The following is a 13,726-nucleotide window of genomic DNA, read 5'->3' on the forward strand; positions in this document are numbered from 1 at the left end:
AATTACCTTTGCTTACGGTGCTATTTGCTTTCTTGTGTCTGCCTTTCAGTATATACTGTCCCTCACCACCACTCCCATTTTTTACTCTTTCTTTTGGCCATGACTTCCATTTATAATATTTTAAATTATTTGGACCTCCCTTTGGTTAAGCTAAAAATTTTGGAAAAGATCACATCCCATACAACCTCATGTTCCTTTATAATGCATAGTATAATCATTCTTTGTAGAGAACAGAACTTCATGTTTCCAGGCTTTTCTTTTTTTTTTTTTTAAGATTTTATTTATTTATTTATTTATTTATGAGAGACACATAGAGAAAGGCAGAGACATAGGCAGAGAGAGAAGCAGGCTCCTTGCAGGGAGCCCGACATGGGACTCCATCCCAGGACTCTTGGATCCCAGCCTGAGCCAAAGGGAGATGCTCAGCCACTGAGCCACTCAGGCGCCCTTCACGTTACCTGTTTTGCCATGTAATCAATTACATTTCCAATGTATAAAAAATTTTGGCATGTGAAATAGAAGTGTGAAAAAAATAGTCTGAAGATTGAAGTATTTTTGTTGATTATCTTTTGATTTGTTGTCTGCTGTTTTTTTTCATTTAATGCATTTAAAATAATATATAAAATTATTAATATACGTATTTTAACATTTATGAAAGGTTTATACAGTGGGTCCAGATTACGCACATGCTGAAGCTCGAAAATCTCCAGCTCTTGATGGCAAGGTGGAACGAGACAGTGAGGGAAAAGAAGTTAGATACCCTGTTATTCTTAATGCACGAGAGAAATTAATTGCCTGGAAAGTCTGCCTTGCATTTAAGGTAAGATGTTTTACAGGCCATACAGACTCCTGTAAAATAAATTCTAATTCTCTTTTTTGAGTAGAAGAAATGTTATATGGGCATTTAATTGGAGAAGTAAAATGAGAAGATACTGTTTCTCTATATTCTTTCTGTATTAATATAAAAAGGAATTTTTCCAATTCAGAAATTGAAATGATGGAGGAAAACAACTAAAACAGTAGCATTAACCAGTGTTTAGAGGTATTATTTAACATGGTAAAAACAACTGGTTAAGAATACTAGTACTATTTACTCAGAATTGATAAATGATGGCTTTTTTGAATAAAAAAGGTCCTTAGCAGTCTTCTACCTTTGTCAGTACATCCTTTAGCCTGTTTGTTGTGTATTATAAAATGTGTCCATAAAAGCAATACAAATATGTTTCTTAAAGAAAACTTTTTACTTCTAACATTTGACTCATTCCCTCAGTCTATATAAATATATTAGGCTTCCACTAATGTTTGTGGTAAAGACTTATACAGAAGTAGTACAACTTTGCAGCTATTAAAGGATAAATTTTACCTCTTGAAGTCTTGTCTTAGGTATATAGCATAAAGACTAGTGTGTTACTGGGTATTAAATTATAGATACTTTATGTTTTAATAATCTGAAGTCACTTTAGTGGAAGGAATATTAGCCTTTAAATACATTTTAAGAGCTATATATAAATTGTTTTAGTTTTATAATACAGGATTCCAAAAGACATGACTTAAAATCACATTATACTAACATGAGGATTTGAATATAAAATGCAGAAGATAGAAAATTTTTGGAGCCTGAGCAGGAAATTCATACCTTGCAACTAATTGTTCTCTTCTCCCAAATAAAGTAAATTTATTTCAGGTGCTCACAGGGATGTAGTTGTCAGGGTTTAAAAGACTCAGAGAGGAATGTTCTGGCTGGCTCATTTGATAGAGCCTGTGACCCTTGATTTTTGGGTTCGTGAGTTTGAACCCCACATTGGATGTAAAGATTACTTAAAAATAAAATCTCTTAAAAAAGGATTCATAGAGATAATTGGACATTTTCTGTGGGACATATCTTTAAAACTATTTTTTGCTTTATACTTTTTTGTTTTAAAGTGATATAATTTCAACTATCACAAAATTTAACAAAGCCTTTAGAAAGTTTTACTCTTATTTTTTAATTGTTGCTTAAAGAACATCTTGTAATAGTATAACATTACTGTTATTATGTTAATAACATAGTATGTTATTTTTTGGCTCCTCTTATCTCTTAATCATTTTTGTTCTGTATTTATTTCATGGGGGAACTCAAATGATCATATGGTAGATTTTATATATTTTCAGAGTACTCAAGTTACAGATGAATAATTTCATTTATTACTTACTATGAAATAAACTAATAAGCAATAGTACATTTTTAGGCATTTATAAAATTTGATATGTTGTATTAAGAAAAACTGTGAATCCTAATTCAAATGTAACTTTAAAGTTTATAATTTATTTTAAATAGCAAACAGTTTGTGGTTTTGATTTGTTACGGGCCAATGGACAGTCCTATGTCTGTGATGTCAATGGCTTCAGTTTTGTGAAAAACTCCATGAAGTATTATGATGATTGTGCAAAAATACTTGGGTAAGGATTTTTTTCTTTATGTTTCTCCTCTTTATCTTTGTTACAGCTAATGCATACCAGCTACTCAGAATCCAAATAATTGTAAATATCAAATAATCAGGGCCTTATAAGCATTCTAGAATAAAAATCAATGTTCATAAAAATGACATGCTCAAAGAACCATGCCAAATCCTGAATTATACTTTGGGTTATCAAAGGCAGATTGATTTGTGGCCAGTATAGATGAAGGCTTAACGATATTTTAACTTCTAGATTTAGAAGTGTTATATAATGATTATTATAGATAATTTATTAGGTTACTTTGTTCTGCAATATGATTACAGTTGAAAAGGTTTCATTTTCTTTTAACATATAAAATGAACATTCATGAAAGTAAGCAGAGTAAAATAGAAATATTTGGAACTCAGGGTTCCTTTGAATGATACTGCTTTCATGGCGCCTCGGGTGTCTCATTTAGTTAAGCATCTGCCTTTGGCTCAGGTCATGAACCCAGTGTCCTGGGACACTGAGCCCTACATTGGTTCCCTGCTTGGCAGAGAGCCTGCTTCTTCTCTCTCTGCTGTTCCCCCTGCTTGTGCTCTCTCGTTCTCGCTCTGTCAAATAAATAAATAGATAAATCTTAAAAAAAAAAATAGTGCTATTATCATATATCACTTAAAGATTATCTTATGAGATTATCAAGTGAACCCAAAAGAAATTACTGCATGGAGAAATCCATTTTTATATCCTTTGACCTATTTTCTTATACTTTGAAGATTCACAAGACAAATATTTTTAAACCGGTTCAAAGTATATTTGACAAAGTTGTAGGAAACTTATACTTTAAAATGTATTGTCATAATTGGAATCAGCTTTTATAGTATATTTTCAAGATTGGTGAACTTTGCCTTAAGGTGAAATTTGGGGGAGCTTACTAAATTTTAGCATGAATAAATGCTCAGTTTAAACAATATGAAAACTGTTTTATAATTGCTTAACATGTTTCCATTGTTAACTGTATTAGTAAAATATAATGGAAATTTGTTTAAAAAGAGCCGTGGTATTTAGAGTAACTTCAAAAATGATCAGTAAACAGGTATGAAATGATTCCTGGGGCACCTGGTGGCTCAGTTGGTTGAGCATTCGACTTTTGGTTTTGGCTCAGGTCACTCTCTCAGGTCATGGGATTGAGCCCCATATTGGCTTATGCTCAGTGGGGAGTCTGCTGGAGATTCTCTTTTTCTCCTCCTCCCCCTGCCCCCATTCATGCACACACAATAAATAAATAAATAAATAGATAAATAAATAAGTAAGTAAGTAAGTAAATCTTTTAAAAAGAAGAAATGATCTGTGGCCATAAAGAAGAGACCATCTTGGTTTTCAGACTTGATCTGTAAGTAGATACAATGCAATTACAATGATTTATTTGCATCTAATGTAATTTATTTCTTGGAACTAAAATAATCCAAATTTATGACATTTCTTCAGTGTGTTCTAATGCACCAGTTTAGACCTGCTAATCTAATTTTTAATCAAGACTGATTCTTTGAGTTACTTTTTATTACGCTATAATAGAATCACTAGTTTGACTTAAACTTTTATGATTCTGTATCATTTATCATTAAGTACTAAGTTTTGTCTTAAAGTGAGCTAATTTATAGTCTCTTCTTTTTTGTATCAAAGCAATATTGTAATGCGAGAGCTTGCTCCACAATTTCATATCCCCTGGTCAATACCCTTAGAAGCTGAAGATATCCCAATTGTACCAACTACATCTGGAACTATGTAAGTTTGGATATTTTCATTTAGAAATTCCTTGTGTGTTGTACATCAGTCTCTGCTACTACATTAGAGAGTAAATTTTTTAATGATTTTTGGACACGTTACTGTGTATGTTTTCATATGATTAACTTTGCAGTTAGAGAAATTGATTATATGCTTTTGAGGGGTCCACCTAGATTAAAAATCTTTTATATTGGTAAAAATAAAATTCTGGAAAAAAATCCTGAAAAATGCTTAGATATTATAGAACTATTGAATTAAGTCATAAAAATAAAGGAGGTGCTAGTAGGTATGTCACTTAAAGGTTCATACTCAGTGGTCATACAACTTCTGTTCTCTGAGTGTGTAAAGAAAAACAGGTATATCTTGAGGTAAATTAATTAGACCAGTATTGCCAAAGAATCTGATAACATTCTGCTGGTGAAAATAACTGCTTGAAACTTACCTGCTACTCAGATGAGTGGACCAAATGTTTCATATTCACAGCTTAGATGTTTACATTAGCATGTTAAATATTCTGAGAAGTCCCAGTTGGGTTCTTGGTATTAAAATATTTAATTTTATTTTTAAGCCAGTATTCTCAAACTATTTAAGAGAATTTTTTTTTTTAAGGTTGCTTATTAAAATCCTGTAGGGTTGTATTTTATGGCTTACAGTTTGGCACACGTGAAATTATACCCTAGTAATATCTTCTAGTAATATGTGTTTGAAATACTTGTTATTTCAAACTTATTCTTTACTTGTTATTTCATCCTTATTCTTACAAGGGCAAAATAAATATAGCAGCTATAAAGTAAAGCTTTATTTTGCTTTGATTTAATGAAATCTCAGTCTGTGATGATCTATGCTACAGGGCAAGTACTTAATGAAGTTCCAGGATTGCTATTCGTTTACTCTTAACCCAGTGTGAGCATAGCCATCTCTAGAGAGGAAGCTGATATACAGCTTCGTATTACTCCCCTTCCAGCTTCTTAAAGTCTTCTGAAGATTGAATTTGATAAAATCTACAGGTTGTTACATGTAGTGTTCTTCATGGGAAAGATTTTGAAATGGTAAAAGATGGTTCTAAATAAGTGATGAGATGCTGTGTTAGTTTGAATTACATAACACAAATCTTTGAAAATTGAGACTTTTTTTTTTTTGTTATTTTAGGATGGAACTTAGATGTGTCATAGCTGTGATACGGCATGGGGATCGAACACCAAAACAAAAAATGAAAATGGAAGTGAGGCATCAAAAGTATGTTTTAGGGGGAATAATATAACACTTGGGATAATTTAAGATTTCTGATAGGTGATCTAAGTTGATTAACACATCATGTAGAAAAACTGGCTTCTTATTTCTTGGCCATTAATTTAAACCACTGGATACAAACAAAATTCATGTATGTTTGTATCAGCAACTGAAAATTATTATGGCAGTATCTATAAATTACTGTCTGTCTGATCTGACTTTCATTTACGGTTGTAAAGGTGTCACCATTCAGAGGTGTTCTGTTTAATCTTGGCATGTTATTCTCTTCATTACTTTCTCTGAGTCCTTAACCTCTCAACCTTCTAGAAGAAAATTAGTAGAATGTAAATTTGTCTTACTTCTCTTCAGTATTTGATTTGGAAATCATAAAATTTAAAAACTTGAACCAATAAATAAGTGTTAAAACATTTTTTAACATGAATATGTATGTGGTGACTTCAGAAAATAATATTTAATGTTATAATCATATATTCAGTTTCCATCATGAGAAAACTTTTAAAAACAATCTAGTCATTATTACTTTGATGTGGTTAGGGGAATACTAAGTTTTATCACTCAAAGTAGTGATCACTCACCTTGTATAGTGAAAGAGGACACATAGTATCTGAAATCCATAGACCCTGAGTCCCATGTCTTCATTTTTAATTGATTTGTGTAAGTTTATGGTGTTAATATTAATTATGGCAAAGAACTAACTGTGCTGTCTTTTTTATAAGATTTTTCGATCTTTTTGAAAAGTGTGATGGATACAAATCTGGGAAATTAAAACTCAAAAAGCCAAAACAATTACAGGCAAGTACATTTGTTTTCTTGTTAGTTTTATTTATTTTTTTATTCATTCATTCATTCTCTTTAAATTCAGTTTGCCAACATAGAGTATAACACCCAGTGCTCTCTCATCATGCGCCCTCCTTAATGCCCGTCATCTTGTTGGTTTTAAATCACTAACGGCAAAGTCACATAAAAAATTCAGTTCTTTATTATTTTATAGGAAGTACTGGACATTGCCCGACAACTTCTTATGGAGCTGGGGCAAAATAATGATTCTGAAATTGAAGAAAACAAGTCAAAACTTGAACAACTTAAGACTGTATTAGAAATGTGAGAATCTTTTTGAAATCTTTAATTTTGATAACTACTTAGAGTGTTTTTTTTATTATCTGGCTTTGTTAAATTTCTTCCACAGTTTGATCTTTCTGCACTTTATTGCTGAAGATGAAGAGAAATTAATGAAAGTCTAGTGAGATTTTTATTTACACCTGTAAGAAAATAGATTGTTTTGAGGGTTATTGTTTTAGTTTTACTTTTTATTTTGATGAGAAGATTTTGGATATTTTATGAAGTAGTATTTAGAATAAAAACCAAATTGCTAAAAGACCATGGATTAAATGTTGTTTTATTAAAAAACAGTTTTGAACTATGTTTTAATAAAGTGAAATTGAGGCCAGCCCTGGTGACTCAGCGGTTTAGTGCCGCGTTCAGCCTGGGGTGTGATCCTGGAGACTTGGGATCGAGTCCCATGTTGGGCTCCCTGCATGGAGCCTGCTTCTCCCTCTGCCTGTGTCTCTGCCTCTCTCTCTATGTGTCTCATGAATAGATAGGTAAAATCTTTAAAAAATAATAATAATAAAATAAAATAAATAAAGTAAAATTGATAACACCAGTATGCCTATTATAAGCTTTACATATTTGACCACTTGGAATTTTATTTCCTTTATTTTTTAGATACATATACATTTATATTTTTTTATACTTCTATACTTTGCCATCTCTTCAGAATTGTCTAAGTTTTATAGAGAAAATTTTGTATTTTCATTTTTAATGTGATTAGAATGACTACCTTTAGGACAGATTTTCTTCTGGGATGTTAGAGAATTCAGCAATTATTTACAAATAGAAGGTGGCACTTAAACGTAGATTTAGTTTTTCTATAGATGGATTTTAGTTTTTATCTAGATGGACTTTAGTTTTTCTTTAGGAGGTTACATTGCATACTTACTGAATATTATTTGTTCTGCTTATCATTTTGTTTTTCAGGTATGGCCATTTTTCTGGAATAAATCGTAAAGTTCAATTAACTTATCTCCCTCATGGTTGTCCTAAAACATCTAGTGAAGAGGAAGGTATATCACTATTAATACTTACTGTGTTTTAATTATGTGTAGGGACCTACCACTCATTTTACTACCTTTAGACCCTCATCTGTGTAATAATTCAAGGACTAACATGCTGAATAATGGAAAAATAAAGTTCTGTTAACTTTGACTTCTATTCTTTAAATAAGGGATAGATTTTATTCTTTATATTTTAAGTAAAGGATAGACTTTATTGTTTTGGAAACTGCTTAGGACTTCCCTTTTAAGATTGTTTCACAAAGTTTATTTATAACTAAATGTTACTTAATGGGCCCCTTTCTTCCTCTTTTAAGTAGAAGAGGACAGAGTATATTGGAAGAAAACTCAAAAAGTACAAAAAGACTATTTGAAGAAATATATAATATACATGTTTCTGATATAGCTATTTTCTTCCACTGAATAAATCGAATGAGCATTTAAATAGCATAGAAATCCATAAATCTATTTACCCTTTAAAAGAAAAATGGCCGAGGGTTGGAGAAACCATTTCATTGAGGAATGTGATCCCCAATAAAATAACGATAATAATAGTAATAATTACTTTTGCCTATCACACTAGTAAAGTGTTTTATTCATTGGTCAAATGTATGATAAAGAATGTTGATGAGAATGCAATGTGATTGGATTTCAGTCATATTGGTAGGAGAATAAATTGACTAACTCTGAAAAGTAATTTGTCAATATATATTAGAAATTTTAAAAAATGGTCATACACTTCGATCTTAATTCTGCTTATAAGAATATATCCCAAGGAAGTGGTCAGACTTTCAGGAAAAGATTGATCTCTGGGGATATTCACAATGTCAGTATTTATAGTGGCATAAATTGAAGTAGTGATTATCTTAAATGCAAGCACAGGTGTGATTATGTTATAAAGCACAGGTGTGATTATGTTATAAATTTATCTTAAAATTTTAAGTGTTGCTATTTTGTCACACTAGTGATTAATAGCAATATAGATCAGTTCCTTGATTTTAATGTTTGTGATCAAAAAACATTCTGTAAATAACTATGATTGAAGAAGCGTGCTAATTAATTGTCCTTCCATAAATTAATATTGGCCTGCATAAAAAAGCATGTACAACTACTATTTAGTCCCAAGAGAAAAGTTGATTTCTCTCACTTTAATGAATCATCATTAAATTTTTCAGCACTTATATTGTTCGTTTATAAATTACCTTTGTTTCTGTAGCCCAATGCAGATCTTAGGACATGATAAAGGCCGGATAAATTAGGGATCCCTGGGTGGCGCAGCGGTTTGGCACCTGCCTTTAGCCCAGGGCATGATCCTGGAGACCCAGGATCGAATCCCACGTCGGGCTCCCAGTGCATGGGGCCTGCTTCTCCCTCTGCCTATGTCTCTGCCTGCCTCTCTCTCTCTCTCTCTCTCTCTCTCTCTCTGTGTGTGTGTGTGTGTGTGACTATCATAAATAAATTTTAAAAAATAAAAAAAAAACATTAAAAAAAAAAAGACCAGATAAATTAGGTATAGAAACTCATTTGCGTGTGGAACTTCCCTAGTATCTGAGAAAAAACTTTTTGGCCAGGGACATAAAGAGATTGCACAATTCCAAATTTAAAAAAGTTGCCCTTGGCTGCATTTTATTCTATATCTCATTCATAAACTTAAATTATAACAAATTTTAGGCTTTCTGATCTCACGTCTTCCTAAAAATTATGCAAGTCGTTGATTCCTCATCATAAAAATGTGAATCATAAAAATGTATACATTTTCACTTCAGCTATCATTACCTTTTATGTGAGATTCTTGATGTAAAGACAAAATCTCATCCTGTGGTCAAGGAGCTCTTAATCTAGCATCACTAGCACAACTAAATTAAGTATATTGGGAAAATGCTATTGGTGCCATGTTACTATGAAAGCAGGGAAGGTAGAAACAATTCTTCTTTCAGAGAACTGGGAAAGAGCCTTCTTCCTAAAGTATGGAAGAGGTTTTGAAGTTTTAGTAAGATTTTAACAAGTAGAGGAAATTAGCAAAGAGTGTTCCTGACAAAGCAAAGGCCTACAAAGGTAGGTATGTTCAGAGGAACAAAATAATGTACGTAAAAACTATATTCCACTGCAGAAGATAAAACAAAGAAAAAATTCATCTTGAAACGTGTCTTTGTAAAAGAACCAAACTTGACATTTGCCTTTTATCCATTCACATGTATCTTAGACAGCCGAAGAGAAGAACCATCCTTACTTTTGGTTCTAAAATGGGGAGGAGAACTAACTCCCGCAGGCAGGGTCCAGGCTGAAGAACTTGGAAGAGCTTTCAGGTGTATGTATCCTGGAGGTCAAGGTAATTTGGAGTTTCTTTAATTTGGCTAAGTCTATGCATTATGTTTTCAAATCTTCATTTATTTTGAGATCTTACTAAATATTTATAGAAATATAGTGAGACAAAAATATAGCTTAAGTGATTTGAGTATTTATTTTCAGGAGATTATGCAGGATTTCCTGGTTGTGGTTTACTTAGATTACATAGTACCTACCGACATGACCTCAAAATATATGCCTCTGATGAGGGACGAGTCCAGATGACTGCGGCTGCTTTTGCAAAGGTATAAATAAATTTTTTAAAAATTAGTAGAAATGTTGTCTAATATTACATTTTAAAAGATATTTTGCCAAGGCAAATATTTTAAATATTTAAATATTCTAATTTGAAATTTCGAACTCTAGCCCTGAAATGGTAGATTAGCTATATTATTAATAAGGTTTGTTTATTGCAAATAGTTAGCTAATACCCTGTGAAATTCAGCATGTAACAAAGTAATTATTATAATACTTTCTGTTAATTTGTATACTAACGTTAAAATCTGTGTTGGCTTTATTTAATATTTTTAGGGGCTCCTAGCTCTAGAAGGAGAGCTTACACCCATTCTTGTTCAGATGGTAAAGAGTGCAAATATGAATGGTCTTTTGGATAGTGACAGTGACTCTTTGAGCAGTTGTCAGCAACGTGTGAAAGCAAGACTTCATGAAATACTTCAGAAAGATAGAGATTTTACTGCTGAAGACTATGAAAAGGTGGGTCTTAGCAAACTTTTACATTGTGAAATATCACACACATGCAGAAAAGTATATAAAACATAAGCTTAGATCCTATTGTATTATAAAGCAAATACTCCTGTAGGTACCATCCAGATACAGAAATAGAACAGTGGGACACTTCTGACCCCTGTGTGTCCCTTCTCAATTGAAACTCCTTTCCAACATCCTAGAAATAATTACTATCCTGGCTTTATATTGCTCTTTTTTGTAGGCTTCTCATATCAAGAAAACTTATTTAGATTTAGATTTAGATTTAGATTTAGATTTAGATTTAGATTTAGATTTAGATTTAGACCCAACTGTTGTGGTCTCATTTTTGGCTGTTGTCTAAACTTCATGCAATAGAGTAGGTTTTCATTTATGTTTGGCTTCTTTTGCTTAATATTGTGTTTGTGATATTCATCCATATTTTTGAGAATTTCTGTGGTTAATCACTCATTACACCTATGTAACATTTTATTTGAGGGATTGACCAAGACTTTTTCTGTAAAAGACCAGATAGTAAATTTTAGGCTTTGTGGGTCATATATGGTTTCTTGTTGCATATTCTTTTTGTTTTTTAACGACCTTTTAAAAATGTAAAAACTATTCTTTGCTTTTGGGTTATGCCACAGTCCACATTTGGCCTGTAGGACATAGTTTGATGACCCATGTTCTATTTTATGAATGTACTAAAATTTGTATATACTTTGTACTGTTGTTACAGTTTTGTGCTCTTATGATTAATACTGTTATGACTGTCCTGTATAGCTCCTACTGCATATGAGCATACATTATCTTAGTCACATTCTAGGACTGGAATTGTTGTGACTCACAGTTTGCTTATGCTTCACTTTTAGTAGACAATGTCAAACTGTTTTCCAAAGTCATTAAACCAAATTACACTTAGACCAGAAGTCCATGAGAATAATCAGTATTCTAAATGATCTCTCTTCTTGGTATTCTCAGACTATTCAGTTTTGGCCACTGTGAAGGTGATGTGTAATAGTAGCTTGGTGTGGTTTTAATATTTTTGACTGTTTAGATACCATTTTATGAGGCCTTCTCTTCAAGTCTGTTGCCCCCCTTTTTTTTTTCCTACTGCTTGTCTGCATTTTTCTTAGTGAGTGGTAGATGTTCTTAAATTATTTTGGTTGTAAAAAAAAAAAATTATTTTGGTTGTAAGCTCTTTATATGTGCTCTAAATACTACTACTTTGACCCTTTATGGTGTCTTTCAATAAGCAGAGGTTCTTATTTTTCATGAATTCTAAGTTTAATTTTTTCCTTTAGGGTCATTGCATTTTTTATGTTGTCTAATATCTTTTTTATTCTTTTTAATTATTGAGGTATAATTGACACACAATGTTGCATTAATATCAAGTGTACCACACAGTGATAAGACAGATAAGACTATATGTTATGTTATGCTCACCACAAGTGTAGCCATCATCTGTCACCATAAAGTGCTATTATAATACCATTGACTGTATTCCCTGTGTTGTACCGTTTATCCCCATGACTTGCTTGTTCAGTAACTGGATGCCTGAATCTCCCACTCCCCTTTGTGGTTAGCATATTTTAATGTATAGCTTATAATATCTTTTTCTAATTAGAGGTCATAAGATGTTTTTATGTATGATCTTCTGTAACCTTTACTGTTTTGCCCTTCATGTTTACCTGTAATCCACTAAAATTGATTTTTGTGTGTGCTACAAGGAAAGGATGACAAAGTTGATTTTTGCCCAATTGTATATACATGCCGATATTTCAGCACCACATACTGAAGGACTGTGCTTTCCCCATTAAGTAGTCTTTATAACGTATATAGTGTAGTCTATTTCTACACTATATTCTTTCCTTGATCCTGTACCACTGAATAAGATCTCCTGAGTCCTATATGGGTCCTTTTTCAAGATTATCTGGGCTTTTCATTCATTTCCATATAAATTTTAAAATAAACTGTCAAAAATCCTGTTGCAGTATTGACTTACATGGATCAAATCTGTAGTTTCTGAAATTTACATCTTTTAATGTATTTTTAATGCTGTTGTAAATACTACCTCTAAAAATTTTATCCTCTTGCTATGTAGAAATAGCTTCTTAATATTGACTTTATAAAATGCATCAACCTTATTGAGCTCATTTATTAGTTTAATAACTTATCTGTGGATTTTTCTTTATCTTTTATTTATTTTTTTTATTTTAAGGATTTTATTTATTTATTCATGAGAGACATAGAGGGCGCTAAACCACTGAGCCACCCAGGGATCCCCTTTTCTTTATCTTTTAAAGGCATGCCCCCAAGTTTTTTTCTTCCTGTCTCATCTTGTTTATTATTTTTCTTGTCTGAATTCAGTAATTAGCACCCTGAAAACTGTTAAATAGAAGGAACATTTCTTGTCCATGTTCTCAAAGAAAGCTTTAACACTTGTCCATTAAATATGTTTTCTGTAGATCTTTTAATAATTATTCTTTTTTTAATAATTATTCTTTTTTGAAATGAGGAAATTCCATTTTGTTCCTGTTTTACTAAATGAAAAGTTCCTGAATTTTATCATGATTTCTTTTTCATCTGTTGCATCATATGATTTTTGGGAGATGTAAAGCTATCTTGGTTCCTAGAATAAATTCAACTTATATATATATGTGTGTACATATTTTGTTGTTCTTGTTAATATATCTCACTGGTTTGGGTTTACTGTTTTTGGTTAGGAGTTTTATATCAATGTACATGAGTCAGATTGACCTTCACATTTTTATTCTTATGTCTTGGTCCTCTTTCAGTATCAGGATTATGCTAGTTTAATAAAATTAGTTAGGAAGTCCTATTTTGGGAAAAGAATTTGTGTACATATCTTTAATTAAATGTTTTGTAAAATTGAGGCACCTGGATGGCTCAGTCAGTTAAGTTTCTGCCTTAGGCTTAGGTCATGATCCCAGTGTCTTGGGATCAAGCCCTACATTGGGCTCCCTGCTAAGCATTCTGCTTCTGCTAAGCTCTACATTCTGCATTCTGCTCCCTGCTAAGCACTCCCTGCTTCTCTTTCTCTGCCTGCCACTCCCCGTGCTTGTGCTCACTCTCTCCCTCTCTATCAA

General features: G+C 32.1%; 1 protein-coding gene across 3 annotated transcripts in view; it reads left to right on the top strand.

The window, feature by feature from the left end:
* Window positions 1-13,726, top strand: part of PPIP5K2 (diphosphoinositol pentakisphosphate kinase 2) — a 75,112-nt gene that overhangs the window by 18,435 nt on the left and 42,951 nt on the right. For all 3 annotated transcript variants that reach the window (XM_055312820.1, XM_055312821.1, XM_055312822.1), the window contains 10 exons: window positions 659-820; window positions 2,318-2,439; window positions 4,102-4,203; window positions 5,353-5,439; window positions 6,171-6,246; window positions 6,446-6,555; window positions 7,492-7,577; window positions 9,769-9,894; window positions 10,035-10,156; window positions 10,443-10,625. In XM_055312820.1, coding sequence (XP_055168795.1) covers window positions 659-820; window positions 2,318-2,439; window positions 4,102-4,203; window positions 5,353-5,439; window positions 6,171-6,246; window positions 6,446-6,555; window positions 7,492-7,577; window positions 9,769-9,894; window positions 10,035-10,156; window positions 10,443-10,625 — 1,176 coding nt within the window. The remainder of the gene's footprint in view (window positions 1-658; window positions 821-2,317; window positions 2,440-4,101; window positions 4,204-5,352; window positions 5,440-6,170; window positions 6,247-6,445; window positions 6,556-7,491; window positions 7,578-9,768; window positions 9,895-10,034; window positions 10,157-10,442; window positions 10,626-13,726) is intronic.

The sequence above is a fragment of the Nyctereutes procyonoides genome, unplaced genomic scaffold (assembly GCF_905146905.1).
Source record: "Nyctereutes procyonoides isolate TBG_1078 unplaced genomic scaffold, NYPRO_anot_genome, whole genome shotgun sequence".
NCBI lineage: Eukaryota > Metazoa > Chordata > Mammalia > Carnivora > Canidae > Nyctereutes > Nyctereutes procyonoides.